This window comes from Phacochoerus africanus, chromosome 1 (genome assembly GCF_016906955.1).
Source record: "Phacochoerus africanus isolate WHEZ1 chromosome 1, ROS_Pafr_v1, whole genome shotgun sequence".
NCBI classification, from domain to species: Eukaryota; Metazoa; Chordata; class Mammalia; order Artiodactyla; family Suidae; genus Phacochoerus; species Phacochoerus africanus.
In genome coordinates, this window is record NC_062544.1 from 125,614,150 (window position 1) to 125,641,995 (window position 27,846).

General features: G+C 41.6%; 1 protein-coding gene across 3 annotated transcripts in view; it reads left to right on the forward strand.

Moving 5' to 3' along the window:
- The window catches only part of ATXN7 (ataxin 7), a 138,322-nt gene that overhangs the window by 15,981 nt on the left and 94,495 nt on the right, over nucleotides 1-27,846 (forward strand). For 2 of the 3 annotated variants that reach the window (XM_047778496.1, XM_047778511.1), the window contains exons 2-4: nucleotides 15,699-15,797; nucleotides 26,109-26,420; nucleotides 26,648-26,716. In XM_047778496.1, coding sequence (XP_047634452.1) covers nucleotides 26,120-26,420; nucleotides 26,648-26,716 — 370 coding nt within the window. In that variant the 5' untranslated portion in view covers nucleotides 15,699-15,797; nucleotides 26,109-26,119. Of the gene's footprint in view, nucleotides 1-15,698; nucleotides 15,798-25,593; nucleotides 25,718-26,108; nucleotides 26,421-26,647; nucleotides 26,717-27,846 lie in introns of those variants that run through there. The other variant, XM_047778504.1, reaches the window with a different exon arrangement.

A 27,846-nucleotide genomic window follows, 5' to 3' on the forward strand; every position in this document is an offset into this window, starting at 1 on the left:
GGCAGTGTTAGCTGTTATTGTTGTTAATACTTCCTGTCCATTCCCGTCTGCGGATGGACATTGTTTATTTCTCAAAGACAGGTTGACTGGGGCATAGAAACTGACTTTTTTTTAAAGATCATGATTTTAGGGTTTACAAAGATAGTAAAATTGGCAATGAAAAGAAGGCAATGAAACACCTTAGCTGAGCAGTCCCAGTGTTTCCTAGTTGTGTTTATGATGAAATGTAAAATGTGATCACAAGCCGATTCTTACAGAATCCATTGTGGGCTAGGGCTGTGCTCTCCATGTATTCTCCCTGAGAAGTAGTTTTGATTTTATCTATTTTATAGATAGGAAGTTATGGTCTTTTCTAAGATGTTCTCAGACAACTATAGAAGTAGCTGTTAACCATTTGCTTCTCCAAACCCATTTTGCACCTTTAGCATTGTAAAGACCTGACTTTTATCTTCCAACAACTTCAGCAGCTTGGCTGAGGGGGGAAAATGGGAACAGAGCTCTTAATTTTTTCTGACTCTATTGAATTAATTGCAAGCACTAGGTATAGTGTGCTAGTTAATGCATAGAAAAGGCTCAAAAATGTTTATTGAATATAAATTTTAATCAGATTGAGTGAGAAAAAGAGGATAGAGAAAAGCAGTATTAGATGCTGGTCTTGCCCTATTTTGTATTTAAAAAAAAGAGTGACGGGAGTTCCTGTCATGGCACAATGGAAATGAATCCAGCTAGGAACCATGAGGTTTGCTGGTTGGACCCCTTGCCTTGCTTAGTGGGTTAAGGATCTGATGTTTCCGTGAGCTGTGGTGTAGGTTGCAGATGTGGCTTTGATCCTGTGTGGCTGTGGCAGTGGCATAGGCTGGCAGCTGCAGCTCTGATTAGACCCCTAGCCTGGGAACCTCCATGTGCCATGGGTGCGTCCCTAAAAAGACAAAAGACAAAAAAAAAAAACAAAAAACTGAGGACACCAAAGATTTTATGAGCATAGTCTGTTTATACAGACTAACAGTTGGAATCTGAGGTGGAGAATTTTCTTGTATGTATTGCATAGTATTAACTCTAGTCTGTGTGGTTCATTTATATACAGAAATCTGTTTACTTCCCAGTAGGTGCCTCTACTGCCCATGAAGCTCCTGGTTCTCTCTTTGTGTCGGGCAGATTAGTTTAGTCTCAAGGAAGATAAACTATATAACATTAAAATATTCAGGCCAGGAGTTCCCTGGTGGCTCAGTGGGTCAAGGATCTGGCATTGTCACTGCTGTGACTCTGGTTACAGCTGTATTGAGGGTTTGATCCCTGGCCCAGGAGCTCCCACATGCATGGAGTACGGCCAAACAAACCTCAGACCAAAAATAAGAAGGTGTAGCTACTGCTAGAGGTCATCATCAGTGTATTTCATAGTTAGATCTGACTGATATTAGTGTTTTCCTTTAACTCAAAGTAATTAAGAGCAGACCTAAAGTAAATACCATGTAGTGGTAATGGGAGGAAAGGAGGAAACCTTCTTGCATACAACAGTAGGCCAGCTACATGCATTTAATTCTAGATTTTCACTCCCTCCCCACAACAACAGGAAAAAACCCTTCATTCCCTCCCTTTCTTCCTTCCTTCCTCCCTTCCCATCCCTTCCCTTCCCTTTCATAGGAGCTTCATTACAATAAGGCATTTATTGGTCTTATCAAACCTGAAAGTTTGGCCAGTCAGATGATAGTTTGATTACTAAGCATCTTCATGATTTATCATGTTATGCCATAAAACGAAGATAATATTTGAGATAATTGTGTTAATTTACTGTAGAACTAGTTCATGTAGAAATTTAAATGTGTCAGACATTAGAAGACTTTGATAAGCACCAATTCCCATATCTTGGTTTCTAATACTATTTTCCAATAAAAGGAACCAGACATGACTTAATTCTGTGGCTAGGGCAAGGAAATAAGCAAGATGAGGCTGGAGCCTCCTTTAATGCCAGAAAGCAAGAAAGTAACAAAACAACACAAAACAAAACACACAGATATATAGCACAATGATGGAGTAATCAAAGGGACACAGGAGCCAGAGAGAGCTCCCAGTGCTCACAGTTGAGGTGATTTATAAATAATATAGTTTTAAATTATAGCCCAATATGTAAAACAAACAAAATATATAATGTACATATAATGCTAATATAAATATATGTAATATAAATATAGAAAAATAATATAGAACACTCACGAGTCTATTCTGATACAAATGAGTGATTGAATAAGCAAATAATAAATTTTCCACATGCAGGAATTCCAAGTGGTTTTTGTTGATAATCCCTCAAAAGGAAGTGAAACCTGACTGCCCATCCCATCACTGTGGGCCTTGTATAGTAACTTCCTTCCCTGGAGCACAGTGTGGAAAGGGGAGGGAGAACCTTCATAGTGGAGAAACCTGACGGACACGACGACTTCAGCTACATGATCAAGTTAACATGAACAGTGATGATGTGTGCTTGATGTGATGTAATAAGGGTGGCACTTTAGCTGTGGGTCTACCACCCCAGTTCTGATAATCCTGTTATAATCATGAGAAAAACCTTGGACAGACAATTTAACACTTTCCACAAAATACCTCACCGGTACTCCTTAAAACTGTTGTAAGATTATCATAAAAGGAAAGTCTGAGAAACTGTCAGGGTCTAGAGGAGGTGTAAGGAGACATGACAACTAAGTGTAACATGATAGAGATGGAATCCTGGTGCAAAAGAAGGGCATTAGGCAAGAACTGGGGAGACCCGAATAGAGCGTGGACCTCAGTTATTAATAATGCATCAATATTGGTTCATTAGTTGTGACACATGTGGCCCACTAACATAAGAGGTGAACAGTAGGGGAAACGGGGTGCAGAATATGTAAAGAATGTAATCTTTACACCTTCTCAGCAAACTTAAAATTATTCTAAAATTAAAGGTTTATTTAAAAAAAAAAAAGAATTTGGCAAGATGAGTTCAAGTTTAATTTTCATCATGCCGAAATTTTGAAGTAAACAAAACAGCCCGAGGTGGTCTAGGCTGATTATGGTGTAAAGTGGGACAACTTCCTTGCTGTTGTCTTGTAAAGCTATGACTGTTTGTTTACAGAATCAGAGAATGCAGCATTTCTAACTGTTCTCCTGTGGAATTTCCTACTGGCATGACTTTTTTCCCCCTTTGCTTCTGCCCAGTAGCAGTCCCTTGAGTGGCATTTGCTGTCCTAGTTAATCAGAGGGTAGGAGAAATGAAAAACTCTCCTCTTCCCCCTCCTATGAAGTTTCAATGGGCACTGAAAATGTAGGTCAAATTGCATCACTGTAGAAAGGAGCGAACAGGAAGGTATTTATGAAGTGCTGCCAACCTCTCTTTAGATTCCGAGTCATGGTGAACCAGTGTTGAGCCAGCTTAGGTGTGAGATGCAGGGAGTCAAGGAGTCAGGTTTTGATGTAACCCCAGAATGTTACTTTTTAATCAATGATAAAAAAAGATCTCTGTCTAAAGCCGTAGTGAAAATAACTTACACTGGCATTGTTTAATTTGCATCTCCCATCTTCTGGAATTCTTTTTGTCTCATATTTGTTAATTGGCACATTGCAGCAATTTATATCAATTTAGCCAGAGAGGTGTTTGAAACTATTGCTGTGTGTACATAAAATAAATTTCATATTTGTTAATCACATCTTACCAAATAATCACATAAATCTAAGAGTGTATTTTGCAAATTATATATAATCGTATACTCAGTGGGATCTTGATTAGCATATAGAAATCATAAAAATAGGTTGTTATATTTAAAGTATGCTGTTTCATGGCTCTTTACTTTTTTTAATGGCAGAATCTTACAGATTTAAAATAAGAGAAGTCTTTACATGTTCTATACATGTTCTTATTTTTTATGTATTGTAGACCACCTGCCCTTTTACGTCTGGATGTTGACTGCCAGACACTGTCCTGAACAGTAAGCATCCTGACAGTAAAAACCAATTCTAAAACCCACTCCATTTTCACTCTCTTCTTACCTCTGTGAAGATGATCAGTAGTTCGTTTGTATATGAAATGGACAGTTAGATAAAATATTTTTTCATAGGCTTGGATATTATTATTATTTTATGGATGCACCCACAGCATATGGATGTGCCTGGGCCAGGGATTGAATCTGAGCTGCAGCTGTGACCTACACCACTGCTGCAGCAGTGCTGGATCCTTTAACCCACTGTTCTGAGCCAAGGATTGAACTCCCTCCTGTGCAGTGACCCAAGCCACTGCAGCTGGAGTTTTAACCCACTGTGCCACAGCAGGAACCTCAGGCTAGGCTTGGATATTATTTAATCTTACAGGTTGAATAAATTGTTCCATGAAATATATTTATAATCCAATATTTAGCTATTTTTTTAACTTTTTTTTTTGAAATAATTTGAGATTTATAGGAAATTGCGAAGATCGTACATAGAGGTTCTAGTTACTCTTCACCCAGTTTCTCCCATTGGTTACATCTCACTTAGCTAGAGTATAGTATCAAAGCCAGAAAACTGACCTTGATACATCAAGTATGTGTACATTCTGTGTTATTTTCTCTCATGTGAAGATGCATGTAGCCACTAAGGTAATCAAGATACAGAACTATTCCATCACTGCAAAAATCTCTTTATAGTCACAGTCATTCCTGTTACCCCCACTTACATAAATGGGCTCTTTTGAGATTGGCTTTTTTCACTCATTTTTTTAAATAATTTTGTTTAAAAAAATAAGAGTATTTATGTTAAACATTTTTAAGGAATATTTAAACGAAGTTATTATCCAGAGTTTGCTTCACTGATTTTCAAACCTGTATTTTTCTATCTTGGATGTTCTATACTCTGTGTTGCTATATTTGAACAGCAGCTAAAGTCGTATGTGCCGACGTAATAGCTGATTATAGCATTAACCTTATTGCCTACTGTTAAGGACGATACCATGAAGGTAAAGGGAAAATTACCTTGGGAAAAGCCCATTCTGTCAACAAAGTAAATATTACAGTTGATCACTGAGCAGGAGTAAGAAGTCCAAATAGATACTTTAACCATAACAATTAACTGACCCACATTTGTGTTCCATTTCATCTTCAAAGAGCTCTTTAAAGAAGAGAGATTTTTTGGGAACAGGATATTTAAATTGAACAGTAGTTGAAATATTTACATTTATGAGGTAACGAAAAGAGCATGTCACAGATTTGCTGTATGTGGTTAGTATGAAATGTCACCATAAGAAAGCCAGGGTCTAGAGTTCTCGTCATGGTGCAGTGGAAACGAATCTGACCAGGAGCCATGAGGTTATGTATTCGATCCCTGGCCTCATTCAGTGGGTTAAGGATCCAGAGTTACCGTGAGCTGTGGTGTAGGTCGCATATGCGGCTCGGATCTGGTGTTGCTATGGCTCTGGCATCAATCAGCAGCAACAGCTCCGATTAGACCCCTAGCCAGGGAAACTCCATATGCCTCGGATGCAGCCCTAAAAAAGAAAAAAAAGAAAGCCAGGGTCCGCATCATGTTAGTAAGATTGTTTGTTGTCTTGGAAATGGAGTCCTGTGGGTAAATGAAGGCTGGGAACAAACAGCCTCAGAAGGAACAACTCTTCCTCAGATGCTGGTTTGTTGTTTTCAACAAAATAAATATTCTAGGAGCTATAGGAGGGCACCTTAGTGTTTGGCTACAAATAATGATATCATGGCTCTAGGAAATCCCATGTGGCCAAACGTCTGGAGTTATAATTGAGCAAATAGCTGGTGGGTCCCAAGACACCATGATGAGCTCGAGAGCAGTGAAGGTCAGAGAGTGAATCCTGCTCCTTGGCTTGCCCAAAGTTCCTGTTCCTGCACAGGTTTTTATAGATGGGAAACTCTCGTAACTGGTATTTAATCTCCATTTGACTTCTAGCTCCTAATATTTTAGACAGTCTTCCTTCCAGATAGGAAAATAGTCTTTGTAATTGAAATCAGCCTCTATTTACCTACTTAATATTTTTCTTTTCTTCAAGCAGCATGTGATCCTCCTTGAAGTAGTTATTGGGAAGGAGGAGAAGGGAAACAATCATTTATTGATCATTGAATATATGCCAGTCACTGTACTGTTTACATATATTCACACATGTAATTACAGTATTGAAAACTTGCATTAATGATACTTATTAAGTGATGAGTCTGGAATAAACAACATACAATGTAACTGGCAAATAAACCAGTATATAAATATACATATATACATACTAATTTTAATCTTTTTAATTTTTTTTTATTAAAGTGTACTTGATTTACAGTGTTGTGCCAATTTCTATTCTACGGCAAAGTGACACAGTCATACATATATACAATTCTTTTTTTATATATTATTTACCATCATGGTCTATCCACCCAATTTTTTTTTTTTTTTAATCCAGGGATTTTCTTTTAGGCTGAGCCCCAAACCTAATTTAAATCAAATTTGTCTTAAAATTGTACACACTAATTTTTTTTTTTTTTTTGCTTTTTAGGGCCCCATATGGAAGTTCCCAGGTGAGGGGTCAAATTAGAGCTATAGCTGCTGGCCTATGCCACAGCAACAGCAATGTAGGATCTGAGCCACGTCCACATCTGTGTCCTACACCACAGCTGACGGCAAGATCTGATCCACTTAGACCAAGAATCGAACCCACATCCTTATGGATACTAGTTGGGTTCGTTTCTGCTGCACCACAATGGTGACTTCCTATACACGCTACTTTATATAGAGAGATTAATTTAAAAAATATGTATCTATTAACATATTTATATAGTGTGAAAAGGCAATATGTGAAGTGATACGGAATTTAGAGATGTAAGACCTATCCATCCTTTTAGCCCCATTATATCCAGATGCAGAAAGTAAGTTATAAGTAGAAGAAAATCCAACTAACTTCAGGAGTGAAAACTGCTTCATCTGTCAGTACAACAGGTATAATATGGCAGCCCATAATTAATTACTAAATAAAGCTTTCAGGTTGTAAATGCTATAAATGTTCAGAGGAGAAAATGATTATTGATCTCTGAGTCTTGATTTTGTCACTTGTAATATGCAGAAAATACCTCCCTCATAGAAATGAATAAAATAGGTATGTACACTATTAGTACGCTCAATAAATTTTAGCTGTGCTGTTGATAATGAAAATAATGATGATATAGTAACAACAATAATACTGTCTTAGGGTAGGTTGACTGCTGTCACTACCCAAAACCTTGGTAGCTTAACACAATGAATGGGTTTTTTTCTCACTCAAGTCATAGTTCATTGTGGGTTGGCAAGGAGACCCTTGCTTCACCCAGTCATTCAAGGGTGAAATTTTGTGGCAGTGCTTGGAGCCCTCTCCATTTGACCAGTAGAGGGTATGAGAGACTTGAGGATCAAGACAAGGAGGTTTGTATGGGCCAAGCCTGAAAGTGGCACCCAGCATTTCTGTTAACATTTTAGGACCCACTCATATAACTACACATTACTACAATGAATATTGGGTCATTTCATCTAATTTTGTGCTCAGGAAGATGAGACTGTGGATATAGGTGAGCCTTGGCACCCTATCACAAATTCTTTACAAGGGCTTAATGGAAGAAGAGGGATTTTCCCTGGTTCTTTTAGAAAAGAATGTGAGATTTGCAATAGGTTACTCAGCCTGTCTTTACGTGGCATTAGTTCCAGAGGAAGGACAGAAGGCCTTAAAAAGCCTGCAAGCATTTTTAATAAAAATTACACATTTGTCCCACTGCCTTTACTGTAAGCCATTTAGTGATCTTGGGCAAGCCATTCAATTTCTATAGGTCTCTATTTCCTCACTTACAAATACTCGTGATAGGATTGTGGTGAAGATTAAACAAAACTTTGCATGTTAAGTGCTTATTAGCATAGGGTCTGATCCAGGTTAAACACTCAGTAAAAGTTATTACTGTTGATAATGTTAATATATGTGGCCCCACAGCTAAATACTGGCTAGCCATTTGTTTGTCATCTTTCCTAAAGGACCACTTGGGAGTGGCAAAAAAAATGACTTGACTGAGTATATTTATATGAATTTTAGAATTATGTAACCCTAGTTCAGTAATAGGAGGTTAGTGTTCCCCTGGCAGAATACTGAGGGAGAAACCCTGTCTATCCCCCAGGATCTCAACCTCCCATTCAACTCTACAGACTTATTTCCCTCTGAAGAGGACAGCAGGAGTACTGGGCTATAATTTACCTATTCCCTCCTTCCCAAAACTTCCTCAGTGTTGACATGTATCAGTAAGTTTGTCTGGGAAGAGTGAGGGTAAATGTCAAAACAGCTACTTTTTGCCCAGGCCTAATTGTAAGTTCTTAGCAAGGCAAGAACATCTCTTCTCAGGCCCATGTTACCTTGAGTGAGCTGGCAGAGCCTGTGGTTCCATGTAACCTAGTTCTATTCAGCAGGCCTGGGAATGCAAGGATGAAATGCTGCAGACCTTGCCTCTAAGAAACAATCTTAAGGAGGCTGGGTTTTTTTTTTTTTTGCGGGGTGTGACTGCAGCAGCGGCATATGGTTGAATCACAGCTGTAGGTGTCGGGCTATGCCACAGCTACAGCAACGCCAGATCTGAGTCCCGTCTGCAACCTACACCACAGCTCAGGGCAATGCTGGATCCTTAACCCACTGAGCGAGGCCAGGGATTGAAACTACAACCTCATGGTTCCTAGTTAGATTGTTTCCGCTGCACCACGACGGGAACTCCAAGGAGGGTGGGTTTTTTGGAGGGTAGGAAGAAAGGAGTTCCTGGTGGTGAGAAGAGCAGGTACGGAGGAACAGAGATAAGGATTGCTCTCCTGGGCAGCAGGGGAAGGCATGGTTTAAGCTCAGCTCCAGTATGCACCTGCCTCAGGTCTGCCCCTTTTTTACCTCAGCCTCACCTTGCAAGCCTCAGTTTTCTCTCTGTTAAAGGTTGGAGTAAGTTCTGACATCGGTAGACCTGGGAGGATTAAGTGAGATGATACATGTAAAGAGTTTATTATGTGTTAATACTAAGCACATTATAAGTGCTCAGCACATCACCTACACTACTATTGTTATACTTTTGTGTGCTTCTGTAAATCGACTTCCAAATGCACTGACTCAACCAAGGATTTTGCACAGACATGTAAGCAAGCTACTGAGAAATTTATTATTTTTTTGGTTCTCTCTTAGGCTACTGGTGAAATAGTGTACTGTAGTCACAATTGATGGGAAAATGGCCTGCTGACCCTTCAGCTAAAAGGATTGGGAGCCCAGTTCATCTCAGTGAAGTCTGGGAGAGGTGCGGCTTGAGATGGGAGAGCCATGAGACTTGAAATCATGAAGGGAATAAGGAATGGCTATATTGAACGCTTTGGAAACAAAAGAGAGGCTTAAGTGTGCAGATATGTAGAAGCTGTCAGAAAATGGAGGCTCCTGGAGTTCCCGTCGTGGCTCAGTGGTTAATGAATCCTACTAGGAACCATGAGGTTGCAAGTTCGATCACTGGCCTTGCTCAGTGGGTTAAGGATCCGTCGTTGCTGTGAGCTGTGGTGTGGGTCACAGACGTGGCTCAGATCTGGCGTTGCTGCGGCTGTGGTGTAGCCCAGAGTCTACAGCTCCGACTGGACCCCTAGCCTGGGGACCTCCATATGCTGCAGGTGCGGCCCTAGAAAAGACAAAAAGACAAAAAAACAAAACAGAAACGGAGGCTCCTTTTAAAATATTAAGATTCCATGTAAGGAGTTTCATAGAGGGTTAGGAAAGCCCAGGACTGACTTCAGGCACTAAAATATATCTCTGGAACCTAGGCCAGAGTTTTTCCCAGGAGGTGGTTTCAGCCTCTTCATTACCAGTTAGCTTTGCAAACTTACTTGGTTTTCAGTGGCATCACCCTTAAAAGCAGTCTCTGTAACCCAGTAGGCAGAAAAAATCAATGGTATCCATGGGGTATTAGTTCCAGGACTGTACTGTGGATGCTTCAGTCTTACAGTATCCTCGGATTCTACAGATTTCAGTTTCAACTGCAGTTTGTTTTTTTTTTTGTTTTTGTTTTTTTTGTCTTTTTGCTATTTATTGGGCCGCTCCCGCGGCATATGGAGGTTCCCAGGCTAGGTGTCAAATCGGAGCTGTAGCTGCCAGCCTACACCAGAGCCACAGCAACGCTGGATCCAAGCCGCGTCTGCAACCTACACCACAGCTCACGGCAACGCTGGATCGTTAACCCACTGAGCAAGGGCAGGGACCGAACCCGCAACCTCATGGTTCCTAGTCGGATTTGTTAACCACTGCGCCACGACAAGAACTCCCAAGTGCAGTTTTTAAACATTGTACCTAACAATGGCTGATTGGACTCGACCAATGGAACCTGTGGATATGAGGGCTGACTGTATAGAGTTTAATTCTTCATCTTCTTCTTTTTTTTTTCCTTCTTTTTTTTGCTTTTTAGAGCTGCACCTGTGGCAAAGGGATGTTCCCAGGTTAGGGGTCCAATTGGAGATGTAGCTTTAGGCCTACACCACAGCCACAGCAACACCAGATCCGAGCCTTGTTTGCCACCTACACCATACCTCATGGCAACGCCAGATCCTTAACCCACCAAGCGAGGCCAGGGATGGAACCCACGTCCTCATGGATACTAGTTGGGTTCGTTACCACTGAGCCACAATAGGAACGTCCCAGAGTTTCATTCATAAGTTTGCTTTGCCAGGGAGGAAACCTGTCAAGGTGAAAGCAAAGTGGAACTTGGGTAAGAGGAGAATGAGTAAACTGGGGACCATACCGAATCACATTTTTGGAGAATATGCCAACAGTTGACAGTAGAACCTGCTTTAAACATTTTGATTTGTGGTTTTTCGTTTGGGAGAAAAGATATAGAAAAACAATATAGGTTTAGGTTCACAAGCTTGGCTGCATATGGGAGACAAACATGGAAGGAAGGTAAGTCATGCAGCCCAGGTGTGTACTTTGGAAAGTACATGCCCAGTACATGAGACAGCCCCAGCCAGTTATCCCCATGCAGGAGAGCTGGCCTCAGAGGCCAAATTCTTGGACCTTCCTAGAGAAAATGGAAATATGGAATGTTAAGTGACTCTTCCCACCTTTAAAATATTAGCAACAATTTCCTTTTTTTTCCCCCACTGAGTCAAAGAGTGAGAAAAATGTGTAACCTGGGAGTTAGGTGGTTCAGCTGCATGTACTCCTGCCTCTGGTGCTCGAGAGGCACAGTGCCCCATTTGCGGTGCATGCTCTACACGTTTTCATTGATAGATAAAATATATCATGTATGTATAAAATAAACAGGTGGGGTCAACCTCTTGGTTTTCAGTCTTTTCCTGTTTTGAATGGAGGAGGGAGTCAGCCTTACCTCACTTCAACTTAGAAGGTCGAATCAAGTCAGAATCTGTGCTGTCTTCTTCGTAGGGCCCGCCTTTCTAGTCCTTTCTCTTTGCTTTCACATCCTCTCCAAACACGTGAGGTGCATTTTCACACTAAAGCTCCATGGTTTGCCTAGAATTTAAGAAAGTTTAAGGAATAAAGTGTGTACTGTTATGCTTAAAAACAGGACCAAGTGAATTTAGCCTGTATTTTCTTTCCTCTGTCCTAGTTAGTGCATTTTTACTTAATTTTGACAGACTCATTTCTGTAACAAGAAGTGATCCAGATTATGTCTTAAATTGCAATAAGGCGCTCAGTCTTAAAAGGAAATGTCACTTTTAGAACATAAAGTTATTTTCTTTTCCTTTTTTTTTCGTTTGTTTGGAAGTTCCAGGCTAGGGGTCAAATTGGAGCTATACCTGCCGGCATACACCACAGCCAGAGCAACGCCAGATCCAAGTTACTTCTGTGACCTACACCACAGCTTGTGGCAACGCCGGATCCTAAATGCACTGAGTGAGGCCAGGAATCGGACCCACATTCTCACAGAGACAACTTTGGGTCCTTTACCTGCTGAGCCACAATGCGAGCTCCCATTTTCTTTGTAAAAGTTGATGTAACACTGCCCCTGTAACTGTGGGCTTTTCACTGTTTCAAGTTAATGAAAGGATTTTTCTGAACTTAAATTCTGCTGATATTTGCTGTTTTATTTTTTTAAATATCAAAGTTTTACTGTCTTTAGCAAAATATTTTTGTTGTGGTTATCTGAAATCTGTTCCAAAAAAAATTAAGCTCAGATGAGGGGGACCATTTACCCTACAGGTGCAGGGGAGTCTTAAAACTTTAGGGAAGGATGTGCTTGGTCCTCTGGGGGACTATAATATTGGACTGGAAAGCCCTTGAACCTCCTGGGCAGAAACTGCTGCCCTTTCTGTCCTCTGGGGCTCTTTGCCCTCCTGGGTCTGATTCATTGAGCATCATGTTCATTCATCAATCTTTGCTGCCTGGCTTTTTCCTAGAGACCGAGAGCACATGGGGGAGCTTGCAGCCTAGACCAGGGTAGACCCTCTTCATCCCAGATTCTGGTTCTCAGAAGAACAAAATAAATGTCTTAGACTGGGAATTTCCATTGTTGCTCAGTGGTAAAGAAACTGACTGGTATCCATGAGGACTCGGGTTCCATCCCTGGCCTCACTCAGTGGGTTAAAGGATCCGGTGTTGCCCTGAGCTGTGGTGTAGGTTGCAAATGAGGATGGGATCTGGCGTTGCATATGGGAACTTCCATATGCCATGGGTGTGGCCCTTCAAGAAAAAGTCTCAGTTTTAGTAAGTGTCCAGCTTAGGCCAAAACAGGAAAGGAGTTTGGAGCCGCCTATTATAAACATGACTTGACATTGGGTTGTATGGTACTTACAGAAAGGGTCACCATGAGCTAGACAGCTACTCTAGAAGATTCTAAAGACATTTTCTGCAATCTCCATCTTCCCCCTCCACCCAAAAAAAGAGTAAATAAATTAAATGTATGCCTCTCAGGACTTCGGAGAACATTCAAATTAGGTCTTTTCTTTCTTTTTGTTTCCATCTCCTACCTCTAATGAGCTGTCATTTAAAAAAAAAATCTTTTAAAAAATTATATTTATTGAATGCTGGTTACATAATAGATGGCAAATGAGTAAAAGCTATCAAGTTTTATGTTTCTATTCTTAGAAAATGTTCTCCTGTCTTCCTTTTAAATTATTTCTCTTTCTCTTTGCAAAACAAAATTAAGTTGCTGTTTAGGCAGTTTGGTGTGCTGGAAAGGGAACTAAATAGCACCAAAGGCCTCCATTCTGGTTCCAATTTCAAACCATTTATTTGCTGGGTAATCTTGAGCAAATTATGACCTCTCTCAGTTTGTTTCCTCAGTAGTAAAATGGAGATCATAATAACAGCTCTTTTGAGCACAGTGTTGTGAAGATAAAATGAAAGAATATATACAATCATATAATAGTTCTTTTTCTGCTAAGGAAAGATTTCTGACCCCTATTCTAAGTAGAAAAGTTACTATTTTTAAATGCTTATTTTTAGTAACTGCCACTGCCATTTTTCTCTAAGAAATAAGGTTTCCCTGAAAGCATTTTTGCAGTATTCAGGCTAGTAAATGGTGACTTCTTTTAAAGGCAAACACCGTCTTGGGGGGAGATTTCATAGCACCCAATATCTAATGACTTTCTTGGATACTCTGGAGATACAGCTGGACTGTCCTGATGGAAACTGAAAACTAGCTTGACCTAGAAAAGTAAGATCAAGCACAATGATCCCAGAGTTGTTCTCTTTGCACCTTCAGCCTACCTTGAAGGAGTCACTGTCAAAGAAGTGGTTATCTCTAACATAGCATCTTTATTGGTTGCCTCTACCCTGGGAATTTGTAGCTTCCTTTGAATGATTTTGCATAGCTGTAAAATGTTTAGGATGCAAAGAAATGAATTTCGGTTCAGGACGGGTATGTAAACAAAATAGTGACTTTTATTGGAAATAAGGCAGAAAAGGAACACTAAAATGGAAATCAGAGAAAAATTTTAAAAGATATGAGACAGAGAAGCAATTAGAAATCTGAGAAATAGAAACAGCTGGCTTATAAAGATTGTAGGAATGATTACTTTATTGAAAATTTATATTATTGAACAACATTTTGTGGGTGAATAAAACAAACTGTTTAAAAAAAGAAGGTGGGAGTTACCATTGTGGCTCAGTGGGTAAGGAACCCGACTAGTATCCATGGGGATGCACATTCAATCCCTGGCCTCGCTCAGTGGGTTAAGGACCTGGCGTCACAGTGAGCTGTGGTGTAGGTCACAGGTGTGGCTCAGATCTGGTGTTGCTGTGGCTGTGGCGTAGGCCAGCAGCTGCAGCTCAGATTCGACCTCTAGCCTGGGAATTTACATGTGCCATGGGTGTGGCCCTAAAAAGACAAAAAAATGAATAAATTAAAAAAAATATTAAATGGGAGGAGAGTTTCCTGGTGGCCTAGTGGTTAAGGATTTGATATTGTCACTGCTGTGGCTCGGTTTTGATCCTGGGAAATTTTGTATGCTGCAGGTGCAGCCAGTAAAATAAGAGAGGAGGAGTTCCCGCTATGGAGCATTGGATTGATTCTCATGCTGCAGCGGCTTGGGTTGCTGCAGTGGTGTGGGTTTGATCCCTGGTCTGGAGCAGTGGGTTAAAGGATCCTACAGTGTATATTGCAGCTGCGGCTCAGATTTAGTCCCTGGCCCAGAAACTTCCATATGCTGCAGGTTTGCTGCATTTTATGCAGCCATAAAAATTTTTTAAAAGTGGGGTGGGAAGAGGGGAAGGATATGATCCAGTAATAACTTAAAAGCCAATACAGGTGATTATCAATAAATGTTCAAACATGGCATAGAATTTCAGCTACTGTCTTTGGGAGATAGTTTATTAGTACTCAAGCTGTGGAAATATTTAGCTTACCATCTTAGAGTGTATGGTAATAAAAATTGAGCAAAGCAGTATTCCTGCCACCAATCTTGGTATATAGCCAGTGAGGATTATATAAAGAAAAGTGAATTTTTTTGTATGAAATCAGCCTGTCTTGTGCTTTACACTTTGACAGTATCTGTTCCATAACTGTGTCATTGTCCACATTTGTTCTTTTTCTCTTGCTGCATGTCAAACTTGAAAACTAGTTTAATTTCTAACTCTGTTTTGTTAATCTCTAATCCCTTGATTCCATAACTCAATGCTTCTCCCTAGATTAATGTGAATAGCACCCACGTTCCACTTGCAATGTATATGTATGCATATGTACAAAAATGTGTAGATAAGGGAACAGATAATTTCTTTGTGCTTTTTGGGAAGATAGTTTAATTATAAAGTTTTTGTTTCCTATTTGTAATATTATGAATTGCTTGTATAAACTGCTAAATGATAAAGGACAGAGTGAGCTTTCCAAATAATATCCTCACTCAGTGGGTTTGTGTGTGTGTTTAAATCCTGATTCTGACAGGTTTCATAGGAGCAGGCTTTCTGAATAGCCATTTTAAAAATTAAGTGAAAACTCATTAGGGGCAAATTACACACAATGACTTTAAGCCCCAGGAGACTGACTCTATATACATATTGAATAGTCATTTGTTCTTAGATTATTGTATAAATATAGCCAATTAATTTCATTGTAAAAAAAAACTGAATTGCATTTGTTGTAAAATTGGTAAAGTGCCTTGAATTTTAACGCTTTGACATTTTAAAATGTGTAATAATATTGAGGCATCTGGCGACTAATGAGATAGTTGATTTCTGATTAGTTTTATCTATTGTTTCATCTCTTTACCCTTTTCTTTTTTTGTAGGTCTGAACAGAATTAAGAAGAAAAAGCTTTCACAGTCACAGCAGATGAAGATCCACTGGTAAATTGATTAGGATTTTTGGCCTGCCCTCCAAAGAAAAGGTAACTAGCTCTTTCAACATAAGTACATCTGAATAAATGCTGTAGTTGTAATGGAGTTTGTGTTTTACCAAAGGCTGATAATTTTTAAAATTTAAGATATCTGAGTAAGATCTCCAGTTTTAAGCATAACCCTGAATATGATCTTGCTCATATGAAATGACAGTGACTTTCAGAGTACAGTATTATTTGATGTTTGTCAAAATAAAATCTGCTAAATAATCTTTCTCCCCAAATTCATTAAAATTGTAGGAATACTCTAGAGATAGGAACCCACACCTCATTCCATATCTACCTTTTCCTGCAAATTTGTCTACAGGTGCATGGTTTATTCTGTTCTGTTCCACTTTTTTCCTTCTCTCTGCAAGCAATATAATCCCAGCTACTCAGGGCAGGGAAGATCCTAGGGAAATTGTAAAACAGGCAAGAGTACCTCAGGCACCCTTTCTGGGCCCAGTGCCTTTGCCCGTCCTTAAGATTTCTGGCCCAAAACTGAAAGCCTGGCTATACAGAGATATACTTCAGTGATCATCAAGAGTCATCACAGAGGATGGCATTCACTGTGGAGTGTCTGGAGAGTGCCAGAGAAGAGAGAAGCAGTGCTTTCCTAGGTGTTGGTCAGCAACTGGCAGTGGTAGGATATGAGGGGGTTAGAGGGGAAGATAGAGAGGAAATGTATTTAACAGAAATGTGAAAGGAGCTCTTTAGTCCATAACTGTTTACTGTCCTACTATGTGCAGAGGGATTATCCTTGAGGAAAAGAGAAGAATAGGAGGTGATTTTCACAGACTACAGTTATGACTTAACTTTTTAAAATGCTGTTCTGATGAAAAGACAAATAGGATACCAGGAATCCAGTGATAGGTAAAGAAGTGTCACAAACTCAGGTCTGCATGGATCAGACAAGTAGAGGAATGAAATGAACGAGGTGAGGAACTTGAATTCATGGCCACTCTCAAAGGCTTACCTTCCCAGTCCCAGCTGACTGTAGGCTCAAAATACATCCAACAAATATTAATGGAGTACCTACTTACGTGTTGTGCTCTTTTGGGCACTGGGAAGAATTGAAAGCAAAGGGGCAAAAGTCCCTGTGATTGTGGCACTTAGCTTTTAATGAAAAGAAACATAATAGCTAATGTTATAAGTAAATACATTGATCTGACTTCTGTTTTGATAAAACCACTGTGGTCACTATATTGAGATAGGATATGGGGGCAAGGGTAAAAGCAGTGAGAGCAGTTAGACTGTGGTTATTGAAATAATCCAGATCTTTCAAAATTTTAAGGGAAATGAAATCTTAACTTTAATGAGTTTTCTTGGTTTTTTTTTTTTTTTTTTTTTTCCGTTTAAGAAAACAATTTGAGGGAGTTGCCGTTGTGGCACAGTGGAAATGAATCCAACTAGTATCCATGAGGATGTAGGTTTGATTCCTGGCCTTGCTCAGTGGGTTGGCGATTTGACGTTGCCTGAGCTGTGGTGTAGGTCGCAGATGCAGTTCGGATCCCATATTGCTGTGGCTATGGTATAGGCTGGCAGCTGCAGCTCTGATTTGACCCCTAGCCTGGGAGCTTCCATATGCTGCAGATATGGTCCTAAAAAAGGAAAAAGGAAGAAAAGAAAACAATTTGAATCAACCTAAATAAGTCTGTGGGATTCTGTCATGCTGTGAGGTTGCTATCTCTTAATACCTCCAGAATAGAAGTGATAAAGTCAGCTAGAGAAAGGTGAAGATTTTGGGTCAGGCTAAGCTGTTAGGGAAGGTAAGAATTGATTTGAAACTCATATAAAAGCTTGGCCTTGATTAGCACATGAAGCTGAAGGAAGGGAAAAGATAATGTTATGTAACTGTTCACAATAACAAAAAGGTAGAAACAACCCAAACGTCCATAAACGGATGAATGGATAAACTGTGGTATATCCACACAGTGAAATTTTATTGAACCATAAAGAAGAAAAAATTACATGTATGTGCTCCAACATAGGTGACCCTTGAAAACATATTAACTGAAAGAAGCCAGACTAAAAGGTCACATATCATATAGTTTCAACAATGTGAAATATTCCAAATAGGCAAATCTATTGAGAAAGAAAACAGATGTGGTTTCTAGGAGGAAGCATGAGAGATAGGGAGTGACTGTTTAGTGGGAGCAGTGTTTCCTTCTGGGGTGATGAGAAGTTCTGGAACAAAATAGTGATGATGGTTGCATGACATCGTGAATGTACTAAATGTCACTAAGTTGTATACTTAAAAATGGTTAAAATGGTGAATTTTATGTTATGTGAGTTTTACCTCAATTAAAAAAATGAAATGAATGACGTGTGGAAAAGCATTTGAGGAATGTGTATTTTATGTCTTCTTTAGCTGGAGCGGAGTCTTTGTAAGGAGGACTGATGGGTGATAAAACTAGAAAAAGAAGGATGTTGGGCCAGATTGTGAAAGTTGTTGACTGCCAGGCAAGCAGTTTAGAATCTCTTCTGTTGGCAGCTATTAAACATAGCAGTGTATACTCCATAAGGAAGACGATAAAGAGGTCAGGGCTTTGGGAATCTCAGCCTCTGGGTTTCACAGCATGTCAGATGGTCTGTGGTTTTAATCAGTCTGTGATGTTGCTGCTCACCTCATGGAATTTTGTGATAATATCACTGAAGTCTCAAACAAGATTAAAGTTTCTTCATCTTTTTAAAAAATATTTTTATTATCGTTCCACATTATGAAAGTTTATTTAAAAAAATTAGGTAACTATGTGAAGTGATTTATATGTCAGCTAACCTTGTTGTGGTAATCATTTCAAGATATATCTATACCTAGGAGTTCCTGTTGTGGCGCAGCAGAAACGAATCTGATTAGGAACCATGAGGTTGCGGGTTCGATCCCTGGCCTTGCTCAGTGGGTTAAGGATCTGGCTTTGCTGTGGCTGTGACTTAGGCCAGCAGCTGTAGCTCCCATTAGATCCCTAGCATGGGAACTTCCATATGCTGAGGGTGGGGCCCTAAAAAGACAAAAAGAAAAACAAAAAAGATATGTCTATATCTATATATCTGTGTCTATATCCATCTCAATCGAGTATCTCAAATCATCACACTGTACACCTTAAGCACACATAGTGTTGTCAATTGTATTTCATTAAAGCTGGAAAATATGTAAACATTATGTAAATATGTATGTTAATAAAAAGCCCCTTTAATTACATTCCTTCCCTCTTCTACCTGTAAGTCCAGAGTTATCTAGACTGTCTTTTTTTTTTTTTTTTGTCTTTTTGCTATTTCTTTGGGCCGCTCCTGCGGCATATGGAGGTTCCCAGGCTAGGTGTCAAATCGGAGCTGTAGCTGCCGGCCTACACCAGAGCCACAGCAACGCTGGATCCAAGCCGCGTCTGCAACCTACACCACAGCTCACAGCAACACCGGATCCTTAACCCACTGCATGAGGCCAGGGATTGAACCTGTGTCCTCATGGATACTAGTTGGGTTCATTACCCCTGAGCCACAATGGAAACTCCAGGTCTCCCCCTTTAAATGAGAAAATATGTGTTTAGGTTAGGGGTTGCAGAACTAACTGTATTCATTCATAGCCTTTCATTCACATGTTAGTGAAATAAAGTTAAATCTACATATCATCTATCTCTACCAAGAAAAGGAAGGTTTTATTTTAGAGGTGGAAAGGGGATGCAAGCCTTTGTGGAACACTCTTTTCAGAAGCAATACAAACCCAGATGGGCTATTGGATCAGGGTGCACACAATGTGGAAAAGTTGTGTTGGCTGTATCTATGACTTGACTTAGGGCTGGAACTTTGCTGCAGAAAGGGGAATAAAGAGCTATGTTGTTCCTTCTTTCTTTCTTTCTTTTTTTTTTTTTTTGACTTTTGACTTTTGTCATTTTAGGGCTGTACCTGTGGCATATGGAGGTTCCCAGGCTAGGGGTCTCATCAGAGCTGTAGCTGCCGGCTTACACCATAGCCACAGCAATAGGGGGTCTGAGCCACGTCTGTGACCTACACCGCAGCTCAAGGCAACTCCAGCCCTGACCCACTGAGTGAGGCCAGGGATCCAACCTGCAACCTCATGGTTCCTAGTTGGATGGGAACTACTAAATGAAGATTTTTAAATGAAATTTGTCCATCATTTAAAATCACGGGCTAGAATTAAGTTCCTAGAAACATTTGGGTATTATTCATTTTAAAGTTACAGGTTAATGTCTTTTATATGGGAATTGTTAAATTTTCTTTCTTTTCAAGCAGTTTACTAGTACTGGTGAATGATTCTTTGGGAGTTTTTTTTGTTGTTGTTTTTGTTTGTTTCTTTTTGCTTTTTTTAAGGGCTGCCTGTGAAGCATATGGAAGTTCCCAGGCTAGGGGTTGAATTGGAGGTACAGCTGCTGGCCTACACCACAGCCACAGCAACTAGGGACCTGAGCTGGGTCTGGGACATACATCACAGCTCATGGCAACACCGGATCCTTTAACCCACTGAGCAGGACTGGGTCGAACCCATGTCCTCATGGATACTAGTTGGGTTTGTTTCTACTAAGCCACAACAGGAACTCCTCTTTGGGAGAATTTTGTACATAGCTACAGACATATGATTAAGAAAACTGACCAGGAGTTCCTATCGTGGCTCAGTGGTTAACAAATCTGATTAGAAACCATGAAGTTGCGGTTTGATCCCTGCCCTCGCTCAGTGGGTTAAGGATCTGGTGTTGCGGTGAGCTGTGGTGTAGGTCGCAGATGCTGCTCAGATCCCACGTTGCTGTGGCTCTGATGTAGCCCAGCGACTACAGCTCTGATGAGACCCCTAGCCTGGGAACCTCCATATGCCACAGGTGTGGCCCTAAAATGACAACAAACAAACAAAACAAAACAAAAATTCAAAGATTTGACCTTTTGGGCAAATGACAGTTAATAGAATGACTTTGTGTACAAGTTAAGACTTTTAAAATATAATCATCTTCATATTTAAATCTCTACTTTTGTAATCACCATTATTCCTAATTTTGCACTTGTTTGTCAGCAATTCCAGCCACTGAGCTGATGAATTAAGTTTCTTCCATGTTCTCCCCCTACTGGAATACTGATGTATTCTCAGTGAACTGTAAGGTATTTCACTAGAGAGAGCACAGTTAAGGAGGGGCTTTGCCTGCCATACCCCATATGTAGAAGGGAGCCCAGGCTCTGTCTAGAGAAGAAGGAAAGGGAAAGGTGTGGTCAGAGGAGGGTGAGAGGAAATGAACAAAGGCACAGCCAATTTTAGGAGAAAATCAAGAAACTCAAGGCCACGTATTCCTAATTCAGTGGATCTGAGTTTCTGGTTAATCAAATGACTGCAGCCCTTTGGGGTTGATAATGGAGAATCTCTACTACCAACCCTGAAATTTGCACATATAAATACACTGTAGTTCTTGGCTTTCAAGTTTATTAAAATGTATCGGGACTGGTGCTTCTTTCCAAATAAAAAGGCTGGTTGTTGGAGGTGTTGGAGGTGTTGCATCTTAGAAAAGTATTGGACAGTTCCAGCCATTTTACCTTAAACTGAATTTAAAGGTTTTTTTTTTTTAATTTTTAAAATTATTTTTTAATTTAGTGATGCCTTTGAACAAAGCACTTTACAAGTAAATCTGCTGTGCAGAGAATCCTTTTTGTAAAGAGAGACCTTGTTACCCTTGGCACTTAATGGGAACATCCCTAAATTTGGATGGTGAAGTAAGGCCACCTTTTAAATACATCCCTGGAAGGGATGAAATGCTCAGAACTTGGCAGCATTTCACTTCTGATGGCCTAGTTCTTAAGCCACATACAATCTAATTGGTGGTGACAGGTTTTTCCATAAGTGCATTTTGATGAATTAAAAAATTTTCCCTACCTCTCCCTCTTCTCACTTCCTCAATGAAGTTACTATGTTGTGTTCACCCTGGTGCCCAGCACTTAGGCTGGTAGGCACTTAGGAACTGTTTGACAAATTGTATCCTCATTATTACAGAATGTATCATTTATCTGTGCAGACAAATACTGAAGATCTTCAGAACTAAAAAACATCATCAGAAGTACACCTGTAGGAGAAAAGATTGATAGCATACTAGGAACACACTGCATTAAAATAAATGAGTATAAATTGTATTGTTTATTTTCTTTTTATATCTTTGGGGGTCCTGAGGAGAGGTGTTTAGGTAAGAAGTCATCAGGTTTTTTTATTATAAAACCAAGTGTTTGACTTTCTGTTTTACTATTGTTTATAGATAGTGCCTGTTGTATAAGAACACTTTTAAAATGTTGCCCAAACTTGAGTATCACAACACTGTACTTTCTCAATAGCAGTTTGACTTTTGTTGGTGACTCATTTGAACTTTTGGGAAACCCAAACCAACTATGGATATCAGAAACTGCCTTTTCTGGAAGGGTTTAGGGCTTTCTCATACGGGTGAAGAGAGTGTGGGGAGATGTCGGGAATTGCCTGCCATTCTCTTGGTTCCCACACCTTTTTGAACTTGGTAAGACATTTCTCAGATAAGAATTGATCTGAATTGCTCAGTTTGATATAAGATACTTACTTATAATGTTTGTCTTGTGTTGTTTTGTAGTTTCCATGAATCTTTTAATGTAATTCTCAGAAGAAGCCTGGCTTTATCTCTGTTTTACAGATTAGGAAACTAAGATCCAAATAAGTTAGGTGACTTGTTTATGTTACGCAGTTTTTACATGAAAGAGCCAATATAGGGACACAGAAGGAATTCAAGGGACTGGCTCCAGAGCCCTCCCTCATTTTCCTTATCTATAAAAAATAATGCAACTCTAACCTTACACAATTGTGAATAGTTATAGAGGTAATGCAAAAGAGCACCCACAGCAATGCTTGTCACCTAGTAGGTGTTTGATCTTTGATAGCTGCTATTGGTAATATACTAAGAAGATATTTAATTTTTATTTTAAACCTTATTTTCTTTATGAAACCAATCAAAAGGGGTTGGTATAAAACAGGAATAAGGACAGAAGTTGAAATGTTACAAACTGCCATATTGACCCCCATTAGCTTGAAGTCATAGTAGTGAATCTTGAAGAATTTTCACATGTAAACGGGGAAATCAAACAATGTCTTAAAGAAATGGGATTGTACTTATGTTTGCGCTTCTTTCCCTTACTTTCATTCTCATTCTACTCTCAGGGATCAGAAGGGTTGTACTCAATAGGCAAGCTCGTCCTTAGTAGTTATATAGGTAGATGGCCCAAAGCTTTTTTTCTTTTTTTTTTTTCCGGCTGAGCCCATGGAAATTCTGGGCCAGGGATTGGATCCCCCATCACAGCAGGGACCTGAGCCATACCAGTAACAACTGGCCCTAAACTTTTATTTATTTATTTCTTGTCTTTATTTTTTTTTTAGGGTCATACCCATGGCATGTGGAAGTTCCCAGGTTGAATCAGAGCTGCAGCTGCTAGCCTGCATCACAGCCACAGCAACACCAGATCTGAGCCACATCTGTGACCTAAACCACAGCACACAGCAACACTGGATCCTTGAACCCATTGATCACGGCCAGGGATTGAACCTGGATCCTCATGGATACTGGTTGAGTTAGTTACCACTGAACCATAACGGGAACTCCTGCCTTAAGCTTTTTTTAATGGCAGCTCCAAATGTCATTCAAAGTCAAATTTTTATTTATCTTAAATGTAGAATTATAAAAATGAAAATAATTTAAAAAATGTATACTTTAATCTAGGAAAACCAAGAAGTTGGATTTTTTTTATATATTTCTATAATTCTACAGATTTTTTTCAGTAATTTGGAGAAATGAAAAATTGAAGATCCGCGTTGATGACGTCCAAGACATAGGGCCTATGTTAAGAGTTAGGAACCTTATTACGAAGGGAATTATATGTTTTACCCATGCATTTTTTTTCTCATTGATGCTTTTATGTAGGAAGTTAAAACATTAGAAATGTTTTTTTTTATTATCAAACATTTCTACTATTTTTGGTTATTCTCTTTTTACTGCTTCTTAGATAAGGACAGGAAATATCTATCCATAGTTTCTGGGGAACTTTTGTTTGCATTCAATCCAGGAAAAATTTTACGCACTTATTTCTAAACATTTTTAAAATTAAAAAAAAAAAAAAACCCATGGAGTTCCTTGGTGGCTCAGCAGGTTAAGGATCTAGCATTGTCACTGCTGTGGTTCAAGTCTGTGTGTAGGATGGATTCAGTCCCTGGCCTGGTAACTTTTGCATGCCATGAGTGCTGCCAAAAAGAAAAAATTTAATGTAAAAATTCATATATATGTGGAGTTCCCGTCATGGCTCACTGGTTAACGAATACAACTGGGAACCATGAGGTTGAGGGTTTGATCTCTGGCCTTGCTCAGTGGGTTAGGGATCCGGCTGTGGTATAGGTTGCAGACGCGGCTCAGATCCTGTGTTGCTGTGGCTCTGGTGTAGGCCGGCAGCTACAGCTCTGATTCGACCCCTACCCTGGGAAGCTCCATGTGCTGCGGGAGTGGCCCAAGAAATGGCAAAAAAAACAAAAACAAAATATATATATGCGATTTCTATATAAAACATGTATATATATATTTTTTTTTTGTTTTCAGTAAAGCTTTTAAATTTTGAACCTAAAACAAACTTACTACAGGAACCCCGTGTTGCTTTTAGGTTGCAATAACATTTCCTTATTAATTTACTCTTTAGAACATTTTTGTTTCTGCTAGTTGGACTTTGTTTCTTTAGCAGAGAAATTGGTCACCTCTATGACACCAGATGTTCTAGATTAAAAAAAAAAAAAAAACATGAATAAACCGGCTTCCTTCCCACTTAGAGAAAGCACCTCTAAGCAAGCAACTATGACACATGCCTCAGGAGTGCTGATATTACTGCTGTGTGAAACGTGATGATTAAAATCATTGTTTCTGTCTCAGGCTGCAGGTTTTCACATCAGTTTGAAGTAACAGTAACCTTGGTGTGGTCTGCTACTGTTTGAAATACTTCGCATGCTTTCGTTCATTAAATAGACTTTTATTTTACATTTTTATCTATCGCTTGAGCAGAAACTTTGCACGCAGTGTGGTGTGTTGGGGAGGGATGCTCAGTTTTGTGGGCCAGTGCTTACTTTGGTGAACAAAATGTAACAGAAAACAGTATTTTCTAGGAATACTGTACATTCACCTAAGCCGTAAGTTCCTGCCTTGCCCAAGCAGACACCATAAAGAGGGAGAAGCCAACAACTCGTATTTACAACGAACGAGTTTTTTTTTTTTTTTTAATTAAAGGACGAAGGAATCACTTCCACGAGCAATGGAAGGGGCAGTAGAGAAATTTGGGGTGGTGTCTTCGAGACAAGTAAACGGATTCGCCTCGGTCTTTCTCTCAACTCCATCTTATTCTGATTTCATGGTCTTCTCTTTGCTGGACGAGTTCAAGTCGCCCGGGGGCATGCTGTGACCTCCAGTGGTGGGCGTCGGGCGGACACCGGGCTTCGGGCTGACACCTGGGACAGCACCTGGGCCGCATTTCCTCGCCTGCCCGCGGTTTCCTCCACGCTAGGAGTCCGCTCCGCAGCGGCTTCCCATTCATGCTTTTGACAGCTGCGCGGCAGCCCGCGAGCTGAGAGTGAAGTGCTCCCTGAACCCGCCCCTGCGCCCAGGGTCCGGCCCAGAGCCGGAGGGCTCGACGGCGACGCCGCCCGCTGGTGCCCCGAGGCGGGCCGGCGGGCTTCTCCATAGGTGGCTGCGTTTCCGACTTCGCCCTGGCTCCACTCCGGGGGCTTGACGTGCAAACTTCGCCGGAGCGAGCTGAGAGGGAGGGACCGGCGAGGGGGAGGAGGCGGCGGGAGGCGCCTCGGCTTAAGGGAGCCAGCCGGGCGCCGCCGCTCGGACGGACGCGCGGACGGAAGGAAGGAGCGGGGCCGCCGGGCCCGGCCCGGGGATGCGAGCGGCCTCAGGGTGGGCAGCCCGAGGGCCGGGGGTGCGTCTCGGGCCTTCCTGCCGCGGGCCGCCGCGGCAGGGCTCGGGGCCAGGGCGGGGGCAGCGCCGGGCCCCGGCTTCCGCGGCGGAGGCAGGCTGGAGACCTTGCGCCGCGGTGGCGGGCCGCTGGCGCTCGTCCCCTCCCCCGAGGGGCCGCTGGAGTCGAAAGCGAAAGCGAGCCCGCGCCGCGGACTTTGCGCCCGGGGCGGGGGTTGGCCCAGGAGGAGGCGGGCTGGGGGGCTGGGCGGCCGGGGGCGCTGTCAGCGCGCCCCACCCGGCCCGCGGGCCGCGCACGCCGCCGGAACTCCCCGGCGCCTCCTTAAAAGCGGCCCCCGCACGACTCTTTTCCCCCTTTTTTGTTACATTGTAGGAGCGGAAAGAATGTCGGAGCGGGCCGCGGATGACGTCAGGGGGGAGCCGCGCCGAGCGGCAGCGGCGGGCGGAGCAGCGGCCGCGGCCGCCCGTCAGCAGCAGCAGCAGCCTCCGCAGCCTCCGCAGCCCCAGCGGCAGCCGCCGCCGCGGCGCCTACGGCCGGAGGACGGCGGCCCGGGCGCCGCCTCCACCTCGGCCGCTGCCGCAATGGCGACCGTCGGGGAGCGCCGGCCCCTGCCCAGTCCCGAAGCGATGCTGGGACAGTCGTGGAATCTGTGGGTCGAGGCTTCCAAACTTCCTGGGAAGGACGGTGAGTGTCCACGCCCTCCTCTTCCCCACGCCCCCGGCTCCCCCATCCTCTGACCCTTCTCCTCCCCTCCCCCGTCCCTCGGCCCGCCCCCTCGGGGGTCAGAGATGCTATCGCTCTGTTGGGGAACGCGGAGGTGCCCGCACCTACTCACTGCGTGCGTGAGCGTGCGTCACACTCCTGGCCACTGACCTGCCTCTCCCCTCCTCCTGTGTGTGTATATCTCCTAGGGACGGAATTGGACGAAAGTTTCAAGGAGTTTGGGAAAAACCGCGAAGTCATGGGGCTCTGTCGCGAAGGTGAGTTAAGCCCCCTGAAAGGAGTGTACAAGCCCTGGGGAAGTATTCTGGCAGGCTGACCAGAGCGGGAGCTTGAGCCCACTAGACCCACTACGCTCCCCATCTCCCTATGCAAGGATGCTGCCTGAGGAAGAAAAGGGAGGACGGAGCTTTAGGAAAATCCAGTTTCTGGGGGCTTCCGTAACGGAGAGGCCAGAACCCTTCAGTGGAGGTCTGGCTGAGTGCATTTTGAGCAGCATTGCTTAGTGATGATTTCTGGGGACTGTAGTGCGTTTAACCCAGATCAGGTGTGACCCCCTTAAGGGTAAACACTAGTGGAGGAAGGCGTTGTCAGCTTTCAAAAGCATTTCCACGAATGCTTTGAGGGGTTCGGGAAAGGAGACCTTGCCACTTGAAATTCTCTGCCGGCAATCAAAATGAATTTTTAATTTTAAAAAAGACACCTTACCTGTGCAGCCTTATTTCTGCGGGATTTAAGTTACAAAGATTCATCGAAAGGATCATCACAGCGGAGGAGCACTTGGTTGGAAGTTTTGGAGGAAAGTGGGGTGAGCTACCAAGATGAGGATAGGGCGCAGAATTCTCTATGGCAAAATAAGCCTTTAGTACTCTTTGGTAGTGAAATCAGAATCTAATTTTTGGTCAGTTTTTAATAAAACTGGTATAAGGATACTCTCGGGAAATATCTGTGTCTAAAGGTGTGCCTCCAAATTAAAGGTCTGGTATCTAGGAACGGTCAGACTTTTCCTTCCGATTTTATTTTTCTGTGAATACGTACTTTTGCTGTCAAATTCTTATACCAGGCCTGGGCACACCATGCTCAGAAAGGACTTCTGGAGGCCAGTCAACTTTAGATTCAGTTCAAGGTATTCCTTCAGTGGTAGTATGGACAAGGACTTGAGTGAGGTTTGGTATCCAGAATACTGAGTTTATATTCCCAGTGCAATGTTATTTCTTAGTGAGGCCATTTATTTTGGCATAGTTACTGTTAAGTGTACAAGAATAGGTAGAACTTTGGCAGCCAAAGTCCAGAGTTGGCCCATTGTTACTCTGTCTCCACGTTTCTTGTTTTTAGTGTCCATCTTGTCTTTGAATTCACTGTTTTGGTGTTTTGAACTGCCCATTTGTTG